Below are 22,247 nucleotides of genomic sequence, written 5' to 3'. Positions count from 1 at the left end.
CGAGTCCCACCAACACATCTCCTGAATCATCCCTTCACACACAAACCTGAAGAAATAGTCTTCATCCTCCACGAGAAAATTATTCATGAGATGGCAATGAGACCCCATCTTTCACATCCTGCTAGAAGCACTCGGTCACGCCGCCTTCCCCCCAGCCAGGTTCTGATACACTCACTCACGTTGGGTTGCACGTAAATAATCCAGTTGCCTCCACCCTGTTCCCAGGGCTACTCTCCAAAACGAGGTAGGGTATCAGAAGCTAGAGCAGCAAAGCTCGTTAGCTTTCATGGGGGGAGAGGCATCTACCCAAAGATGCTTGAGGCTTACAGGGTTGTCCAGTTAACAACCACCTACTACAGATGGACTCTGGGAGAGTCTGATTGGTACCTGTGGAAGGTGGAGAAAGGTCTTCAGAGAAAATAACAAATGGATGTTGTAACATTGACCAGTATTTCTAAAAATAAAATTAAACCAGAGGGTCCCAGACAGTGTGCGCAGCCACACAGCTTTCCTCCCATGCATACTCTGACGATTCCAGTGCCCAGGTCCTAAGTGAGTGAGTCCTTCCCCGGGGGTGGCTTTGTTCATATTTTATTTAGTGCACTTAAAGTGACATTTTCTACAGCTGTCAAGAGTGAGGTGGCATTTTCTGCATGGATGTTGGCCCATGCAGGGAAGGTCCCCAGCTGGAAGATGCTCTTGGCCCATGTGTTCATAGCCAAGCTAAGAAGCAGAACTCCCATAAGATTCATGAGCAACCCAGTTCTTGCCTACAAAAGAAATACAAAGACAACTGTTGAGTTTAGACTGGACATCTACAGCATGTGAAGCATGAAGCTATTTGAATATAAATATTATAAACATGGAAGGCTTAATTGCTGTTAGTATTAGCAACATCTTAAGCAGGCTTTCTTAAGCCACAAAGGCCATTCTGCAGATGCTTACCAAGCTTTCATCCATCAAAAACATTAACATCTGTTTAGCCTCAGGAATGTGAGCAGGAACTGAGACTAAGCCTAATTTTACACATAAGCTTTATTTCTCTGCGCTGAGGAGCTTTTCCTGCACCCAGAAACCTATGAGAGTTGAGCTGCTGACACTGGCAGGAACAGGAGCAGGGTCTGGGAGATGCTGAGTACACTCAAGATCAGCTTTGCCACCATTGGGAGCCACAGCGGCTCCAAATTTCATAAGGCCAGACTGTATACAGGGTCCTTCCATATACCTGTGCCTTCAAACACTGCTGAGAACAGTATTAGACTTCTGTCTTTTCTCTTTAGTACATGTTGAACTGGTAACACTCCTGAAAATTCCACTCCACTCAGACTGATTGTTTTCAGCATTTTCTGTATCTAAAATACTTACCATATCCTTGACCATCAAGTGTCCAGAAGAAAACGCAATTGAGTTAGGAGGTGTTGAGACTGGCAGCATAAATGCGTAGGAGCATCCTATAGTTCCCGGTATCATTAAATAGAGGGGATTTACTTTCAGACGAATGGCCTTGAAAAACAGAAAGGAACAGAAACTGTACCTTGGGGATTTGGAGTCATAGGCAGATATATCAAAGAATGCAAATCGCCAGTGCACTGTGCAGAGCCCTATCCCACACTCCGTGATAAATAATCACATATCTCACCAGCAATATCTGAAGGGTTATTTTCCTTCAGTGTCCATGTAACACTACATGCACTTGCTTTGCTGCTTCTGAGGATTTCAAAGTGCCTGAAGCCCAGGAGCAGGAGAACCGTATGGTGCCTGTCCCAGCACAGACACAACACAAACCTGCCCATCCAAGGGGCAGGGCGAGGAAGGGAGCAAGGGAGCAGCTGGTCTTGCCATGGGACTACCTTACCAGCTCTGCCAAGACAGGCAGAAAGATGATAATAGTGGCTGTGTTGCTGGCAAACTCCGTGAATAAGGCGATGACAATCGTGATGAGGATGACAGCGACGGGCGGTGGTACGCCCTCCAAGGGATGCAGTCGGCCTCCTATCCACACAGACAAACCCGACTCCTGCAGAAGGGAAGAGCAAACATGCTGGAGTGTGGAGCTCCTGTGTCCCTGCACGTGAACTGATCATCTCCTAGAACTGCAAGTTACATATGACCTTCACTGACCCACACAAGCATCTATGTGCAGTGTCCTCAGGGGATTTAACAGCAAGCAGTTTGAAAGGAGTTGCAAGATCTCTTAACCTCCTTATGTAGCTGCTCTGCATTGTTGTCACTTGGAGTTGAGAACCATGTCCTCCAAGTGTTGTGATCCCACAGATGCAAATTCCCCAGAGCCAAATGAGAACCCTAAGTGACACCCTGATAAAATCCATCTCCGTTAGACAGGGTGACTGCAATGTGGTACCTGTGATGGGCCTCACCTCACAGCCCTTCGCCATGGCAAAGCCTCCTCCAAGCAGCAAGATGATGTTCCAGGGCACTGTCTCTTGGGCCTTCCTCCAAGTCAGCAAGGGCTGTGTCTCAGTATTTGGTGCTAGATGAAGAGAAAACCCCCGTGTCAAACACCCACCCAAAGAGGAGCACGTCAGCCATCATCTGACAGAATGATATCATGAGCCTGACATCAGTGCTGAAGCTCACTAACCATGAGTTGCTGATAAAAATATACATACGGAGTCTCAAGCTAGACAATTAAAAGATCATTTAACTTAACATCAGATCTTAAAAAAAAGGAAAAGAAAAGAAATTCTAGCACAAATATTTCTTTGAGGCTGTCTTGAGGGAATATTTAATATCTGGTTAATTTTCTCTCTGTAACAGACATAAACATTGTCTTCAAGAGATGGGAGCCTGTGGAAGGGGGAAATTTTCTACAATTTGAATGACGAAGATGCTGTTAATTTTCCACTTGCCGGTCAACAGCCGGCGAGTTTTATAGCAAAGAGCTCATCTCCCCTAAAGGCCATCTCTTAATACATGATGAAGTGAGCTCTGTCATATGGCAGGATGTACTAATGGGACTGTAATTTTCTGTTGAACAAGGGCACACATATTTTATCCAGAGGAGGCCTGATTAAACATCTTCCTGCATATGGGCAACACAACAAATGTGCATGACTCAGAGCAACAGCAGCAGCCAGCCAGTATTTTGTTCCCACAGGCACCAGGCAGTGCTGCACCATCCACGAAAGGCCTTCATCAGCTGCATATCCACATTGCAACCATCTCTCATTCCAAGTGGCTTATGAATTAAAATTTGTATCTCATTGCTACTCAAGAGGACAGACCCAAGACCTCAAAAGGCTCCTGGTACTAAAACCTGCTGGAGAGTTTGGGCTTTAGGAGTTTAAATTCTAAATCATTCTAGGAACTGAGGAAGGGCCCCTCTTTCTGAGTATGGACAACTCACCTAGCTCTGCCCTCTCAGAGGTTCATACTCCCCCCTCAGGGACAGGAGCTGTTTGGGAGCCAGCAACCAACCCTCTGTTTCACGATCAGGTCTGCTATGGTAAATCAACACTGATTTCAGTTTGCTTCAACCCACCATGGCATCATCTCTGACAGCTACATGAGCAACCGAATCATTCCTGCAATCGGCAGCAGGGCAGTGACTGCGAAACCTCTTCTGACACTTCAGAAAAAAAGCCTCTGTATGACCAAATTGCACCTTCAAGCCACGCTGCTCCAGACGGCCAGCACAGCTGCTGTGGGCTGGTGCAGGTCCAGGGTGGATAGTCTTGGCTCTTGCTCCGTGCCTGCCCTGCCAGAGCACAGGCAAGGGCAGAGTCCCTGCCCGGAGGGGTCTTCTACTCACCTTTCAAGTCAAACCACCACCTGAAGGAAGGTTTTTGCGAAGGGAAGAAGAACAGTATAATCACAATGGTGATTCCCGTAACCGCATCTGTGATAAACCTGTCCAAAAGCAGCAGAAACACTGGTAAGAAGAAAAAACCTGTAGAATTACAAAGTTTATGAGAACAGGGATTTACCAAAGAAGATTACAAGTTTCCATCAGGTTTGAACAACATTCGTTGTTCACAGTTTTTTTCTTTTTAATTCCCTGTTGAGCTGCATTTCTAAGATGGGCTTTGAACCCCCTAGAAAAACTGCCCTGCAAATGTATAAACCAAGGTCTAATCCCCAGCACACTGATGCTCTAGCTGTTCTGATTGTGAAGTCGTGGTCAGTCCATGAGGGGTTGTGAGGACAAGTTTCCCCACCTCGTTGCAGGGAGGGAGAGACACAGAGCCCAGACCATCTTATTTGTATGGGCTCTTTGCAAAATGCTCAGACTCTAAGGTGAAAGGTAGGCTCCATACAATAAAGAGCTTAAGCATGTTTTGATCGTAAGAAGCTATTAACTGATGAGGAAAAAGTCCATACCTACTTTGTTGTATTAAGGAATCATTTATTAAGCTAGGGCTTTATTAAGAAAAAAAACTACAAAGGTCTCTTCTGTTAAGAAATAACAACAGCCTCTCTGAACTTCAGCATTCCCCAACAGCTATATCCGTTCATCTTCCCAAGGTATGGATGTCACAGGGGAGACTAACTTGCCAAACAGTCAGGATAGCACAAGGGGTCAGCTCCTGCCATCCATCTTCAGTCTCCAGATCTCCAGTGACATCAGTGGATTGCATAAAGAATTCAGTATTTCACTGCAAATGTACCTATAAACAGCTTTTCCAACACTGAAACCCTAGGGATGGCCTCAGATAGACACATGCCAACTTCCCACTGGGCTTCATTTACCTCCTCCAGGAGACAGAAACAATGAAGCTGGCTCTGCTACTGGAAGCTCAGTTTAATTTATTCCAGGAAACCTGAGTTAATAGTGTTAAGCAATACAATCAGAAACCCTGGAATCTCAATGACTTGGAAACGCTACTAAAAAACAACAGTGGAATGAAAATAAAATCTCACCCTGGTGCAAACAAGCTTGCCCAACCTGGAATGAATTTGGGGTCCCTGGAGAAAAGCATGATCGCAAACATGCAGAAGAAGAAGAAAATTGCCTGTTCTGCAAACCTAAAATGAAAAGAAATGTGGTTAAAATGCTGATGTGCTAAAGGGGTGGATCCAAGCTAGGACAAGTATTGAGCTTAGGCTGCAGCAGCTTGGGTGAGAAGTTAGGCTGGTTTTCTTAAAATAATTACAGTGAAACACTGGAATAGATTGTAAATCTATTTGCAAATATTGATACTTGCCAGCAACTATGTCTTACTGGAAGACATTAAGGAGAGGCAAGACAGGCATCAGGAATGCCCAAACCAGATGTCACAACACGTGTACGCAAGGTTGACCCTCTGGGTAAGGCAGAGAGGAAGGGCCAAGCAGCTTCTCATGGTCATTCCTTTTACCGCTGCCCTCTGGGATGTCCCTAAGGCATGGTCAGCTAGGGCTGGTTTCGCTCCAGTTCAAGCGATGTAAAAGGATGGCTGAGATTCACATTGTATATGAGACAGCAGGAACAAACTTCAGGGTCAAAACCTAAACATATCCCTTAGCCACATGACAAACAGCAGGGTAAATGGCAATATCATTCATTAAGTATCAGGCCTGATACTAGTGGAGTCAAGATTTAACCAAGACAATGCCTCAAAACACTGTTTAAAATCTCTCCGAGCACAAGGAAGGGCATTTAAATCACTGGGAAGAGGCCACTTGCATTGATTTTAAGTTATGGGGTTGCTAATCAAATTGGTAGAGCACAGCTTAATGGACTTTCTCACTCCTAGACCTCAAAGTGGGACTTTGATTCTTTCAGAGACATTTTGCAGGCTGCTCGATAATGTACTGAAGGGAACAAATAAACCAATTTCTTTCATTTACAGCACAGGCACAGACAATTGTCTTTGAAGAACCACTCCATTTTCTGCACAACAGCAATAATTACAATGTTGATAGCATGACACAAACATTGCTGAATCTTCACAGCATTGCCCTGAGTATGAAAATATTATTTTACAGATGGAGAAGCACAGATCATTTAAGGTTAAGACTTACAGTTTCAAAAACCTTCACTAGCCCTGGTTGCCAGAATATCAGTGGCTGGTTGGACATACCTGGGGTTTGACTCTTGGAGACACTCAACTTTTCCTGCTTCCCCCTTTTTTGGCATTCCTCCTAAATCTAAAACTCATGTTTTTTTCTGCTGTCTCCTTTCTCCAAAATGATGTCCATCATTGCAATTTGCACCAAGGTTTTTCCAAAAAACAAGACCTTTGAGAAACTACAATAAGAAGCCAAAAGAGTCTTGTTCTTTCTTCACCTAATACAGCTGAAGGAGTTATTCAGAAAAAACAATGTATTCCATGACATGGATCTGACTTCTTTACATATACTTCCTTTGAGCAGCTATTAAGCTTTCTTAATGTATATGCACAATCCATACGATTCATATCTAGCATATGATTCATCAGCCTTCTCAGCAAATGCTTCATGCTTCACACAACAGGTATGCACAAACCTGTAAAATTCAGCCTGTGTTGGTTAGTACAAAATGTACACAGGACTGTTTTTGTCCCTGGAGTAGAAAAATTACAAACAGTAATTAAACAACCCAGCATGAATTCACTCTATAATACGAACTTTGTTCTTGAGAAGATTTGAGTACAAGCTGCTGTTTGCAATTATTCCTGTTAGTGAAGGCGGATGGGCTGGAGCATGCACGCAGGTTACAAACACTCGGAGTGGAAATATCTATTTCATTTTCTTCTAAAACGCTCCATTTACCCCGGTTCTCCACTCTTAAGACAGGGCATTTCCAACCCACTTGATTTCTTTTTCATTTCACTCCCAACTTTATGACTCACTTTGTTGGACCCAGTTTTCGATAGTCCTCCTTTATCACTTCTCTGGCTCGGGCTTCTGCATCCACTCTTATATTTGACTTTTTTGTTCTCCAGCCCCTGCCGAGAAACACAGTTACATCCTTACATGCCTCTAACATAACTGACACACAGCAAATGCTGCTTTTACTACTGCAGCATATACACACACCATGCACTCCTTCAGTGCCTGCTCTGCAAGTTTCAAAGAGCTGCACATCTGTGGTGGCATTATCTTCAGATCATGAAGACTGGTGATGAAGGTCTCTGGTGCAGATACAGGCAATAAGGCCCAATTTTATATATCCTTTCTCTCTGCATCATACAAAGGAAACCCTGCAGAGCTTAGGAAGTTTCCTCTTGTTTATATTCTGAACAGTTTCCTCCAGCATGGGCTGTGATTGCCAAATGAAAGTCCCAACATTGCAGGATTTCCTCATCTCTAGCAGATACCTACTTGGGCAGAATAACTAGGAAGCGGGTGACATGGAAAATGAATCTGTCACTTCGCTTCTCAAGTCACTTGCAATTTCCTGGGTGATCCCAGGATGTTGCTGAGGATCAACAAAAATGAGAGGAATTTCTAACTGGCCGGGAATGTTAATGTGCTCCTGGCTAAGCCTCTTAGCCTGGCCACACTGACCGCACACACTGTTTGATCCTTTGTAGTATGTGCACACAAATGATATATTCATATCTCGCACCTCATCTCCCATCACATCCCATGCCATGAACCCAGTTTCTAACCCTGCCTGTGGCCTTGATTAAATCTAAAAAAAACAACTTTCTGCATCAGATGCATCCATCCGGCCCCATGGTGCCTGTGCTTCCTTAATTCATTCACTGGTGCAAAGGGATATCGTGGCTGGATCTTCTATGTGGATGAATGGTTGATCATTCAGAAATCCCTGAAACTCAAATAGATATACTTGGCCCTTTAATTTCTTATTTTTTAGGGGGTGTTATTGACAGCAGCATCACCTCAGCTCAGCCAGCCTATACCTAAGCCTTTTAATGTCTTTTGGATTCAAGCAAAGCCGACCTGCTGTTGGAGCAATGCCCCCCTGCCTGTACTGTGCTGCAGACACCAAGGACTTGCCCACACAGAAAGTCCAGCCACCATCCCTGAGTTGTTACAGTTAAAGCAGCCCAACAAACTCCTGCAGACACTCAGTTGTACTTGCATGGCTTTGCAATGTCTCTTCCGAGGCACCTCGCCACTGGGGAATACTGGTATCTACGCTGGCCCAGCTATCCCAGTAAAGCTGGGCTTTGTGCTCACAGAGACGAGCCAAACAAAACAAAAAGCATCACGTTCTCCAAGCACAAGAGCAATTTTGTATTCCTTGGCCAGCACAGCTACCTCTTCCCTCACCTGACGGTGCGGGGCCGTGCCAGCAGGACGCCGGGGCCATGCCCTCACCCTCACCATAGGACGCGGGAATTCAGGCTCCGCGTCACACAAGCCCTGGGCACGGGATACAGAGCAGCGCAGGTCTGAGCGGCTGCGAGCCAGCAGAGCACCCAGAGCAGCACGCAGAGCCTCCCGTGAAGTCCCACGAGCAATTTAAGGACTAGCGTTCGGCATTTTCTGGATTGAAACTTTCCCATTGATTTTTTTTTTCCTGTCTCTGAGACAATGTAAATATTTGGACACCTGTTCTCTTCCCCCCCTCCCCTCTTCTATTTGCATTTTAAACTAAAAGTAACAATTAAAGACTTTTCTAAGTATTAGAAATCCTGTATGGTCCCCGGGGGAAGCACGACTGAGTTTGTTACTCTCACATATGGGAGTGCGTAGGGGGAAAAGGGCTCCAAATGAACCAGCATGGCAACGCTGCAATCGTTTTAAGTAGTGTACACGAGGGGTTGCATGTATGCAGCAAAGATTTACCGGAAAAACATGTTATTCTCAGTTACCGATTAACATGTTGTTGTAAAATTAAGCCCTGTTGTGAAGTAATCTGTTCCAAACACAAGTTTCTGCCCCAGGAACAAATCCTGTCTCTTATGTTCTAGGATATTTTTGCTACAAATTCCAGCAAAACCAAGATTTCACGCTGGTCTTCAAAGTTTGATCCTGGTTTCCCTTCTTTCGATGAAAATCTGCCACTGACCTCCACAGGCCCAGGTCAGGCAGTAAAACAACCCTTAAAAATTGTACGTCTAACTGAATAAATATATAATACATATTCTCTACAGATATGTATTTCAGTTAAAGTATATGTCGCTATGAGATATCTTTAAAAGCCCCCTGTTGCATCTCAGCTTCTTAAAAATAGATGACTTGTTATAGCACGAGCATCCTCAAGTTAGATATGAAACCCCCCACCTTCCAAGAGATGACCCTGGGTGATATCAGTAGATTTAGTACAAGAATCGTGATGAATACGTATTTCACAATGCTGGTATAACCAGACAACATATATGTCTACTGAATACAAACGTACCTCAGGTTAATTCCTCCATACAGGATGGAGATCCATAGCCATCCCAGGAGAAGAAAAATCAGCATTAAAGGAAATGCAAACATAAACCAAGAACCAAAGTTCACCACATCACATTCTGGAAAATAACTAAGCAAACGGGAAAAATCAAGTTAATGCAAGAAGGGAAAACAACCCTTCAATTTAAGGGTAAACAAACATCTGAAATCACAGAATCACAGAATCGTTTTGGTTGGAAAGGACCTTTCAGATCATCAAGTCCAACCATTAACCTAACACTGCCAAGTCCACCACTAAACCATGTCCCCAAGCACCACATCTACTTGTCTTTTAAATCCCTCCAGGAATGGTGACTCCACTGCTTCCCTGGGCAGCCTGTTCCAATGTTTGATAACCCTTCCGGTGAAGAAATTTTTCCTGATATCCAATTTAAACCTCCCCTGGCAAAACTTGAGGCCATTTCCTCTCATCCTATCGTTTGTTACTTGGGGGAAGAAATGAACACCCACCTCGCTACACCCTCCTTTCATGTAGCTGTAGACAGCAATAACGTCTTCCCTCAGCCTCCTTTTCTCCAGGCTAAAAATAACCCAATTCCCTCAAAATACCTCACAAACTTGCCAGTGTGCATTTAAAAACTATTCCTCTGTGTGCATTAGCAGTTATCTGGGCACTAGGAGATCTGGGGAGTGTGGTGTTGGGACAACCCCCCAGGCCACCCTGCCACCCACAGCTCGCCCAGCCCGGCTGCACAAGCCTCCACAGGAAGACCTGAAAATCTCTCTCCAGATGGCTGATGCTTTCGTACAATGATACTCCTGAACAGCCAGGATTGAACCCTGCTACAATTAACTGCTGGAGAGTCAGAACATGAACCTCATAGGGACGCTCTACATGCCTAAGAGAGCCTGAACATACTACTTGTAGAGGCCAGCAAAGAAATACCTGAGGGCACTTAGGATGGCACAAATCTCTGTTCCTATGCACACAGGAGGCATCTTTTATGACTAAGAAAACAGGCCAGAAGTAGTGGGTTCCTTATTTTCCTTTCTACCATACAGTGGTAGATATAATTGCTCACAAAACACTACACGGCCTGTTTCATCAAAACAGTTACCAGATTAATTGTAAGCGTGTAGTCAAGTCCCATTAAATTCGATGGGATTAAGAGCATCAGTAAGGTGAAACACATATGGACCGGTTTGGCTGACAGCCTGGCTGGGTACGCTGGAAACCTGCTTATTACAGCGAAGGCTGATGCAACCACTCTCTGCTTTCACCTGCTCACAAAGCTTCCCAAACTGTTCTGGAAGGGCATACATTTTCCAAACTAATTCTCAGCACAGAAGGGAATTTCCTACAGGGATGGAGAACACATCTCTGTTTTCTAGGATTTACGGGGCTCTCCGGGATGGCCTCCCATACCTCTTCAGCTGTCCCAGAAGGATGAGGTTTGGTGCAGTTCCCGTCAGCGTTGCTGTACCTCCGATGCTGGCCGCGTACGGGATTGAGATGAGGAAACCTTTCCATATATTTGTTTTGTATTCCTCCTCCTTCTTTAAGTCTGCGAGCACATCGCTGGCAACCTCCTTCTCCTCCGTCAGATCTTTGCTTTAAAACAGTCCAAAAGAGAATCCGGTGAGAGCCCTGGTTTAAATACAGCGCAACCACTTCAGAGCCTTGACAGAAGGAAAATTCCCAGTTTTTAGAAATCCAAGCTAACACTGTCTTCAAGGACACCTCAGCAGCTCAGTGCAGCAGAGGGGTCTGCTCGGTGAACTGCCACGCAGGACCAGCAGCCTTACAGAGGGCAGAGCACCCTCAGCACCCATCCGTAGGGGCTGAGAGTGCACGTGCCTTGCCCAGCCCCTCAGCAACTTGGAACACTTAGCATAAAGTCCACAGGACTGCTAAAAGGGAAAAAAAAATAAAATTTGATAGCACCAAGAAGAAAGAAACATCTGTTCCTGAAAAGATGCTTCCTTCCCATCGTTGTTATCAAAGCAGGACCATCACCAGTGTGTAAATCCTGGTGGTTTTACATCACTGGCTTCACATGTTTGATGTTCCTGAGAAAACCAAGGCACAGTTCCCCAGCAGGAGACACCTCTGGCTACCATTTCAGATTGGCTGGAAAATCTCTGCAATGAGTTGGACATGCAGAGGGATGCTGGACACACAGAGGAGGGTTCCTGTCATCAGGCTGCTAGTGATTGGGACGTTTGGTATAATCAAAACATTTCAATGATTGAATTTCCAATTCCTAACACTTGGTCTAGCTCAGGGGATAATTCTTTCTTTCTCTCAACTCTCTAATACAAACTTTATAGTTAACTTACTCCTCAGTACTTGCCAGAAACTGCATCTCAGTTGGTACAGTGTAAAGTTTATTCTGCTGTAAAGATGCTGAAAAAGAAAGATTAGGACTTTAAAACAGTTCAAAGCATCTAGAAAATTCTCCTTGAACCAAACACAGGAACAGAGGGAATAACTGCCGTTTACAGAGGAGGGCCTGTGCAACTGAAGGGTGAGCTCATGCCACGGGGACAGGGTTGGGAGCACCCGGTGGGGATGAACGAGCCTGTCTCCTCCTGCCACTGCTCCGGTCCCACCACAGCACCCAGCTTCTCCTCCAACACCCAGAGGTGCTTGGTCCTTTTACTACTGCCACTGGTTGGACTCTGGGATCCTCTAACATGACCAGGAGTCTCAGGTTGTGCCTTAGGGTGGGGGTTTTTTTGGGGAATAACCATAGCTCATTCTTAGGAAGAAAACCTGTTGGGCCTGATGTACCTGTAAGGGACGTTCCCCCAGGTACAGCAGGAGCACTCCCTGCCACGGAGCTCCATTCCCAAGGGATGAGAATTTTACCCCCTGCAGACACCTAGGGCAAAGTCACTGTGAAGCTGTAATTTGCTCTTTAAAGACAAGAGTGGGGCACATTTGGGGATTAGGCGTTGCACCAGGTCCTCTGAAATCCACCCTGACACCAAGGTGGATTCCATTCACCAGCAACGTTACCATTCCCAAGCCCATCATCCCCTCCATAAATGACAGACCCTGCAGGCTGAGACCTGTCCCCAACACAAGTTTAGGGTCACCTTGGCGGGACTCTGTTGCATACCCAATTCTCAGGGACACTCCTGTGTATTTCACATGGGCTCTGCCCCACTGTCCACCACACAGGGAACACGAGCAGGACTCAGGAGCAGTGGGGGAAAGGGTATATTTTGACCAGAACGACCAGTGTTGTCTTTGGCAGTAAACTGGGAGATGCACACCACTCTACCACACACATACGTACAGGAGAATTCAGAAATCGAAAGACAGAAATGCAATCCAGTCACTCTTTTTCACCAGATCTCGCACTAAGGCTTGTGGCATTTGTAGTTCTGGCTCATGGTTTGACCTTCTCAGGTTGGGAGTAGAGGTGTGCCAATAAACCCCATTTTCCACAGTCCTCCTCAGGACTGGACCACTTGTGAGTTTTATCCACTGTCAGCCCAGGTGGCCCTTCCCCGTCACTGCTGGCTCTGCTGCTTTTCCTAGGGCTCTTTGTACGTTTTTGGGTCCAGAGGCCTCTGTCCCTGCACCTCCCCAAGCTCTGCAGACCCATCTCCTGCCACTGCCACCCCATCAGTCCCCAAATTTCCTTGCACCCCTCCTCAGTCCGAACCATGATCCTCTTCCACCCGTACATGCACTGGAGACCAAAAGCAGTGCACGGAGAGGGGCCCGTGGCCAAAGTCTCTGGACTCATTCACGTGTGCACTGAAGACACAGAGCTCGTTCCAGCTCAGTGAACCAAGGAGTTTTGCAAAGTCATGTTTTACACATCGCTAATTTACCAAATGGGAGTTAATTGGCTTGGACGCACACATGCTGAGCTTTCATCCCAATGATGATGAGATGGAGGGATGTAATTAGAAGGAGGAACATTAACCCATGGCTGACTGTTGATCCCCCAGCACATTTAGCCCAAGGCCTCTTACCATTGCCAGCCCACTCAAGCCTAGCGCTGGCTCTGCGAAGAGACATATTTCATTCCACCTCTTAACATTTTTCAAATTTTCTCCCTGCTAAGCCCAAACTCCCATCCCATCTTGCCAGGACCATCTGTGAGTTACCTCTAAAGGAAGGTCTGCAAAAGGCAACCATGTAAAGGAAAGCCAGAGTTGCTGCAGAGCAAACTTTTCCTACAAAACTTGTAAAAAGGAGTTGAAAATTGTTGCAGGTCCCTAAGTCAGAAGAGAATAAAGACCACTGAGGTAGGATCTGGCTGTACACATCTCTCACCAAGCAGTATGAGAAGGATTCAGTGGCCATTTCATAATGGCCATTACACAAATACCTTGTGTACCTTAGAGGTAGAAAGGCTTGCCCTAGAAAAGTTTGGCTTTAATGACATTTTTATTGTTTCTAAAGAGTTGAAAAGGCCAGAGAAGGAATATTTCCACCCACTGAGGGGTGCAGGCAGCAGTCCTGGGGCCACACCCTGCCAGCACAGGCTGGGGTAGGGCAGCCAAACCAGGCAGCGGTGTCCAAAAATGCACATTTCCCACCTGCCCCTTTAGAGACATCATTTCCAGGTCTGTGACCCAACAAAACACCTCAAGCACTGACTGCAGTTTATCTTGAATTTGCAGAAGATATTCTCTATGCAGCAAAAAAAGAGCTCATCTAACTGCATTCTTGCATCAGTAACCAACAGCATCAAAATGAAGAAAAAACTACACCAATTTTTAGCTATCAACAGCACAAGCATGCAAATATTTACTGATCTGTAACATGCTGCCCACATGCTTGAGTATGGACATAAGTGATTGCAACCTTGAGGTTCTCTCATCAGCAAAAAAGTGTGACCAACTGATCAGACATCACTAATTCTGGCACTGTGTGTCCCCACAAAGCCCTTCACAAAGCTGGCTCCATATTATTGACATTTCCTCAGAAAACCAAATGCTTTTACATGCTACATGTTCTTTAATATATTTTTAATTTTTTTTTTAGCCACTCGAGTATCTTTTAGCCTCCTGGACACACTACAGTGTTATTAAAGCACATCCAAGCAGATTTGCAAACTGACCTTATCATATGCCATTGTAAAAGTTTGCTTCCACATACAGTCCCCTTCGCAAATAAATCTGCCTGTCTTTTTTCGAACACAGATTACAATTCAGTTAGATTATAAAATTTAAGTAAACTATGAAATGAGTATACCCTTTTCTCAAATGCACATTCCTTACATCCAGTCGGGTTTCATCAGGTCTGTGAAAAAACTAACTGCAAGAGCCCCACTGGAGATGGGCAACCAGCCCTGGCTGCAGATGACACCCAACAGACAGGAATCCCCTGCAGAAAGCTCACCTTCATGTCCCCGCTCCTAGGTGTAACATCAGATTCGTCGCTTTTGACTGACTTCAGGTTTAGGGCTTCCTTCAAGGAACTCAGCTTTTCTCATCCGTTCAGAAAGATTACAGAAAAGGACGAGTCTACCTTGGGAGGCTAAAGTTCAAATAAAAAGTCTACAAGAAAACCTGCATTTTGACTTCGTACATTTTACAGATGACTCCTCCTTCACTTGTATTTATTACAAGTTTCTACCTCAAAAGAAAAATACATCATCACGCCATCACATATTTGCAAAGCATCACTTTATTCATTCTTCTACTCGCATGCCTCTCCCTTTGCCTTTTCTGGCTTCACTCACCACTGTAAGCGTTGTGAGCCAAGGACATTAATTTTGTGCTTGCCAGTGTCTAGGACAACGGGGGTCTTGATTTTATGTGTTCCCAAACTCTACTGTATTTACAGTCACAACTACACAGTCAAATCATTTCAGAGAATGGGGTCAAGAAGGTTCAAAGCAGACTGACAAAACACAATGCTTCTACAGAATAAGAAATTATAGCAAGAAGGTCAGTGGGGTTGATTTTAATAGATGTGAACAGTCAAAAATTCATAAAGCAAATGTGACAAAGCAACCTGGAGTGCAAGTGTCTCATGATTGCTAGACATTAATGATGAACAATTATTTATACCTTTATTAGAGTATGCACATGTTTGAGTCTTCTTCTGGGGACTCATTTTTCTGACTTAGGACTCAGAAGGAACCGAAAAGCCATTGCTTTTAAATCACAGGGGCAGAAGAATTACTAATTAGTGCAAGAAAGAGAAGCTGTGACTACTGCTCCATCAGTAACAGCTGCAAAGGGGACTTCATGACTTCATTTCTGTTTTGCTGTTTCTCATCACTGTCTGCCAGAAGCCCAAACTCCTGATAAATGACTTGTGAAGAGAGGGCTGGAGGAAGACCTCATCTGACTGCATACCCCTGACCCAGCCTGTCCACAACCTGCTCAGGAACAGCACCAAGCAGCACCATCAAGCTGGGATATCACAAAGCACTTTATAAATAGGTATTTAACCTGCCAGCCTTCCCTTTCATAGAATCATTTTGGTTGGAAAGGACCTTTAAGATCATCAAGTCCAACCGTTAACGCAGCACTGCCAAGCCCACCTCTAAACCATGTCCCTAAGCACCACATCTACATGTCTTTTAAATACGTCCAGGGATGGTGACTCAAACACTTCCCTGGGCAGCCTGTTCCAATGCTTGATAAGAAGAAATGAAGAAATTTTTCCTAATATCCAATCTAAACCCTCCCTGGTGCAACTTGAGGCTGTTTCCTTTCGTCCTGCCTTTCTCCTCCAGCTCAGACCCCAGTTTCATGGAGGAACATATATGAAAATGAGTGGAGAACCCACCTGTCCAGTCCAGGAGCACACAGCAGCCCTGTGTGCTGCCAGGGAGGGGCCGTTGTCCTCACCCTTGCCCGGCTCTCGCTGCCTGGCCAGTCCCTTGCCTGTCCCTGCAGCAATGCACCATTATGTAGCACTGATCTGCCCAGGTGTATCTATGTACAGCCCTCCCTGGCTCTGGCTAGCCCCACAGCAAGGCACCCCTACGAATCCCATCACCACCGTGCCCACAGAGCTGGACTTTAACCTGTGCCAGCAGCAGATTTACGGAGCAGGTTGGCTGGGCATCACCACTTCTTGGCTTTTCCAGACAACTCATAAGCATGGCCTCCTGCATGACATGAGGAAGGGGCAGGACAAAAGGGAGTTTTATGCCAATACTCTTCCACCACAGTAATAAAGTGTGTATTAAAACGGGACCAGCACTGAGATCAAGCTGCAGCTAAGAAACCTGGTACTTGTGCCAGTGAAGTCAACAAAATGGGGCATATTTGACAGCAGCAGGGCAGGCCTCAGCTGGCTTATACTACTGCCCTGTCTCAATTACCTGGGTTTTCTTCATTTTCCCTGTTCATATCCTTAGATGTGTCTTTCTCCCCAAAGAGGCTTTTTAAAATTGCATTTGCAATTGGAAGCATCATGGCAGTGGAGGCAGTATTACTTAACCACATGGACAGGAAAGACGTTGTCAACATCATCCCTAAAATTAGTCTGGAAGAGAGAAAAAGGAAAAGCTGAATTTCTTCAGTTTGGCAAGTTCTCTGATATATTATAGCTATAGGAAGAAAAACTCGTGCAGGGATAACAAAACTAATAGCAAAAAGGACTTCTGTGACTATCCTGTAACTGGATGGAGCACACACATGGCGCCGAACCAGACAATTCTCCTTGTGCTCCACTGGCCTCTGAACAAAGGCAAACAGCTGAATAAACTCAATAAGCTGGAGAAAAGTGGGTGTGGACAGCCCCCTGGTATGGCAGACACCCACATCATGGCCCACCGTGCTTCCCGAGCGCCTGGAGCTCATGACCCCCATGGAGATCCCCCTGCTCCCATAGTCACCTGGCTGGCTGGACTCCCACCAACATGAGGACCCGGAGCGCGATCCTGCGGTGTAAGTTCCACTCCTCAATGGCCGAGGCCATGATTAAGCCACTGAGGAAGAGGAAATTGGTGTCTAAAAAATATTGTGGGCAAACTTTGTTAGACGGAAGGATCCCCAGGAAGGGAAAGAGGACGATGGGCAGCAGAGCTGTCACGGCCAAGGGCAGCGCCTCTGTGCACCAATACAGGGCCATCAGCAGGATCACATAGAGACATCTTCCTTCCTGCAAAAGGAAGAGAGAGGAAAAGTAAAACACATGGCATTACAGAGACATCTTTTCACTTAGAGACACTTAGACAAGCAAAATGCACCAATTACTCCTTCAAGAATACAGTATTTCCATCAAGTGCATCATCTTCCCCCCTACATTGTGTAGGAGTTCAGGACTTACACTGATCCTCTGAGACCACAGCAAAACCCAAATACTCCTTGATTGCCTGAGCTTCCTATGTGCTGCAGGGTGGCAGGGCACTGGGGCATCAACCAAGGAAGCTCTGGAGAGTAGGAACTGTCCCAACATGTTGAATTAGGGTGCTAACACTCAGCAGGCACTGCTGCTAACATCCTTAGGTGTCCCAATATCTGGCCCTGCTACACTTAATGTTTGTGCTTTCTCTCCAGCTTTCACAGACCATGCTTTTCACGGCTATGGAAAAACAGCTTTGAGAGATGGATGTATCGAGTCCCCACATTTGCAATACACAGGCACACAGAAAGGTTTCTTTTCTTGGATCGGAGTCTCCCAAGAGATCTGTGAGAAACCATTCCATGGCAACCCATCCCAGACCCTACGGAAATCAGTAAATCAAGTGCCCCGGTGTCATGCCGCTTCCTGAGGGAAGGGCGCTCGCCCGTGCCCAGCATCGCCCCAGCCTCCGCCAAGGCTGGCAGAAACCCAGTGCTCCCACGCCACAGCATGAATTCATTCATCCGCCCAGGAGGCACAAACTAGACCAAAGCCATTTGTCCATGACAGCCACGGCCAAAATAACGAACGATGGAAAGAAGTCAGGAGAACGGCTCCAAGCCCAGGAGGGGAGAGCCCCGAGGTGGGGACAGAGGGGAGCCCAGCACGGAGCCGGGCTCCATCACAGCAGGGCTGAACGGGGATATTGTCAGCGACCGCAGGGCAGAGTGCCCGCAGCGCTATAAATAACAGCCGAGAGCCGTTTGGAAGCCACAGAGCTATTTATTTTACCACTCTTTTCCAGCTTGCTGAACAGGTTGAATTGTTACTCAAAGGCACCTCTGTCCCTCTGCTTGGACCTTCCTCCCCTGCACCTGGGGCCGGGCTTGCTGGGGCTTTTGCGAGCGAGATGATGGCTCCGCTCCCTGACGAGGCCGGGTCGGGAGCAGCGTGGGCTGGGAACTGTGGGGAGCTGCGTTTGGGGGACAACGTGGTCCCAGCTGCAGCGTCTGAGCGTGCAGCGAGGCACCAGAGCCGGTATGGCAGAGCCACAACTTGCCTGGCCACCTGCAGAAAATTCACTCCAGGCCTCAGCTGAACGTGCTCATCCCCAAGCTCCTAGAGCAGACACCAGCCCAGAAACACACCCACAAACTGAGGATAAAAAAATAGCCATGGGTTTTGAGAAAGCAAAAGAGCAGAATCTCCCCTGACACCCCGCTGGGTGCATAAAGCCGAGCGAATTGAAACCGATACGGATTTATCATTCAATACATCGGTACTGAGTGTTTGAAAAGTGGCAAGAATGACAATTCCTCATTTGCTTTCAGCACTCAAGCTCTGCGTTTCACAAACAGTTCTGCTAGTAAAGCTCCAGTGCTTCAGTGCACATGGAAACGTGAATATCGCAGAACAGAGTAATTTGCTTTGATTTTTTAATACATTAATCACAGAGGAGTCACCACTTCATGCAAGGTTCCCACAATCTGGATTTAAAGACCACTTGCAGTCCTAATTTTAGATCCCGGTAAAATGACACACAAGATACTGTGAAGTAAAGCCTTTACATTCCCAGGGCTCAGCCCTGGCACCGGGCAGTTCCCGTGAGCTCCCCGTGGCTTCACTTCCTCCAAACCGGCAGGACCAGAGCAACAAACCTGGCAGCGCTGCATTTTGCAAAAATAAAAACTCATGGTTTTAAATGTTTGCAGACTAGATTACTGATTCATTCCCATGGCAACTGATAATTTCTCTTCACTCTGACTCTTTTTATAAAGCAAAGAAATAGCCTTGCTCTCACTAAGCCCTTTTCCCTTTGATCTCTAAAGGCCATATAAATAATTTCTTTCTCTCACTGGCAAAATATCATACAGTTTTCTGCAAGGAAAGTTGCACCGAAGTAAACTTCAAAATAAAGACACTTTGCCTTTTACGGGGTAGAGCAACTGAAAATATCTAACAACGCCTTGATATAAGAGCATATCAGTGAAGGCTTTAATTGGTTTGATGAAATACATGAAGTACGACTTAGAAAACTAATTATAAGTAAGGGATAGTTATTCTCTGGTGTATGGAAAATGTTCTGGAAAACATTGCAATGAAACACAGCATGAATCTAATAACTAATCTTCATTGCAAGATCAAAAGCCAAGGGGTAAAACTGAAACAGGGCAGAAAACTACTGTGTGGAGGGTTTTCCCAAAATTTTGAAAACTATATGGATCAACAGCAAACCACTTTGAAAAGAAAGCTGTAGTATTGTTTATCCAACTTATTCTACCCCAAAAGAGGACAAATTGCACCTATATTAAACAAGTTTTTCACTTAAGATAGGCCGATCATTGAACAAAAAAGCAACAAGACCACTTCAGAATAACTTAGATTTGGAGCAAGCACTCCCCACAATAAAAAAATTTAAAGCCATTAATAAAATTGAACCAAACTCTAAACAAAATTGAAAGGTTTTTGGTTTCAAGATATCTTGCAAATGTTAATTGATTAATGCTCCCAGTGCCCAGTAAGTTTGGTTAGTATGCAAACAATAAATGCTAACCAAAGCCAGAAGAATGGTCTTTTAGGGAGATGGCCACTGCTGCCCATGCCATTGCGTGCAGCACCATCACCCCCGCATCGAAGGATCTTTATCCTTCCATCACCCTGCTGTGCCCCTGTCAGACTCCTTCTACTGCTCTCACCTCCCGGCAGCTTTGTTTTTATTTTTTTCAAAATAAGTCTGTCAAAGTTCAGGGGGGGAAATGGTAGCACACACGAACTTTAAAATGGGTCTTGTGATTGGGTTAATTTTATAACCATTTAATGATTTCCAGGGAAGTACTCTGTGGCTCCAGACTAAAGCAGCTCTCCTTCCTGTTGCTCAAGAGCCTTGGGAATGACCTCTGCCCCTCCAGACACAGATCCTGTCTTCACTGCACTGAAAGCACCGGGGATTTTCCATGCTGAGGGACCTGCTGATCTATGGCAGAGGAAGCCAAGCCACAGGGTAGTCTCCCGTGGGCAAGAGAGCTGGAGAGAGCAGGAGGTCTTCTGGAAGGGCAGATGAGGTGCCCCAGGGAAAGGAGGTGCCGGCCAGGAACGTGGGTCAGATAAGGCAAACCGGCTCATCCAGGCGTAGCACTGAGGCACGGGCATGCACGAGGCACCAGTCCTCACCACCAACCTGAAAGGGGACATCAGGAGCTTCAGCTGGACCTTGTACTCCACCAGCCCCAACTGCCCAGTGCCACCTGCCCAGTGCCCACAGCCTCCCCACCAGACAGACCCAGCACTCGAAGAAGCCCTACCTTGGCACTGCCAAGCTTTGGTTTTTCTCCATCAACCTGTGCATGTTACACGGTCATCCCAGCCTCACCACCACCACACGGGCTCTTCCCATCACCCTTCCGCCCTATGACCAGGCAAACGAGTGGCAGACAGGTGACAGGGCCCCTCCAGGACCTCAATCCCAACACCAAGAGATATACCAATGCTGGAACTGGAGATTTTTCAAGCCCTTTTATCCCACTACCATCACAAAGGAGCATCCCACCTGTGATACTCAGAACTACTCTCTACAAAAAAGTCCCAGTGGCTTTTAGCATCTCGCTCACAAACTGTTCTCGCTTTGCAGCTGAGACTGTGCTACTGGCCATCTTGCTCACACTGCCCGTTCTCCAATGGGATGGATACGTGAATCTGATTTCTACTCACCCAGTTCTTGCAAACATTATGTAATCTGAACACAAACCAAGCCCTGTTTACCAGCCTTCCTGCCAGCAGAGTTGTTTTGCTCCCACTGGGTATTTGCAGGGTGGCTAGAAAGAAGCCAGTAACACAGGGGCACAAGCTGTAAGAGCTTCAGGACAGGTATTTTGCTCTGGAGTTATGCTAAAAAGACATAAAGCTTATCAAACACTTTTATTTAAACTTACTGAAGTATTTCATAGTTGGCAGAAAGACAGAATAATTTTCTCTATTTTACAAGCGGGACAGCTGACGCTCAGAGAAAGTGGGTAAACTGACCAAGATCATTAGTAGGAAACTAATGACAAAAATGAAATGGGCATCTTAGAGAAAAATCTTCCCTGGCTCAGGGTTCTGAGGCTCACACCTTCTCTTGGAGGCAGCAATAGATCCTACATCTTCAAACATTCATGGACTGTGAAGCTAAAATACCACAGCGTGATGATCTGACACCCTGTATGAGGTTAAGAGGGCTCCCCTTTTGAATCTCCATTTCAGCATCAGTCTTTGGTTTTATTTTTAAGTTAGATCCACCATATTGATTAGAAAAAAAGAAACATTTTCAGTGATGGTGAACCCATCACAAGTTTAGTAAGCTGTTCCTATGATTAATTAATCTCACTGTTAAAATTATGTTGTGATCATCTGAATCGGTCAGCTTCAACCCTCTGCATCTTCTTATATGCTTCTCCTTTATGCCTTAGCCTGGGCTGCCCTTATCCAAACTCTGCTTGTGATGGATGCGCCTTCAAGATAGCGATCAAGTTACTCCCTGCCTTTTTATTCTTTGAAAAAAATAGGTTGATCTCCCACAGCCTTTTATCACATGGCCTGTTTTCTAGTCCTTTACTCATTCTGAGACTTCTCCAATTTGTCAAAGCCATTTCTGAGCTGTGGAAGCCAGACTGGAAGGACGTTCTGGTGAAAGCCACAACCTCAGCAAAGAGCAGCCTGGTAGATCCTCACTGCTCTTGTTCAACTTTCACATGTCCATACA

General features: G+C 45.8%; 1 protein-coding gene across 1 annotated transcript; it reads right to left on the bottom strand.

The window, feature by feature from the left end:
* Window positions 1-584: 584 nt before the first annotated feature.
* SLC13A3 (solute carrier family 13 member 3) lies at window positions 585-21,627 on the bottom strand. The gene is made up of 13 exons (XM_068416178.1): window positions 21,618-21,627; window positions 17,061-17,322; window positions 16,545-16,708; window positions 11,575-11,641; window positions 10,661-10,846; window positions 9,239-9,364; window positions 6,774-6,869; window positions 4,882-4,986; window positions 3,773-3,870; window positions 2,379-2,491; window positions 1,856-2,017; window positions 1,366-1,503; window positions 585-770 (listed from the first exon to the last, which is right to left on the bottom strand). The coding sequence occupies exons 2-13, from the start codon at window positions 17,294-17,296 to the stop codon at window positions 585-587; spliced, it is 1,677 nt and encodes a 558-aa protein (XP_068272279.1). The 5' UTR covers window positions 17,297-17,322; window positions 21,618-21,627.
* Window positions 21,628-22,247: the final 620 nt, after the last annotated feature.

The sequence above is a fragment of the Nyctibius grandis genome, chromosome 19 (genome assembly GCF_013368605.1).
Source record: "Nyctibius grandis isolate bNycGra1 chromosome 19, bNycGra1.pri, whole genome shotgun sequence".
Taxonomy (NCBI): domain Eukaryota; kingdom Metazoa; phylum Chordata; class Aves; order Nyctibiiformes; family Nyctibiidae; genus Nyctibius; species Nyctibius grandis.
The sequence above is the reverse complement of the archived record's forward strand: the minus strand, read 5'-3'. Positions and strand labels throughout refer to the sequence as shown.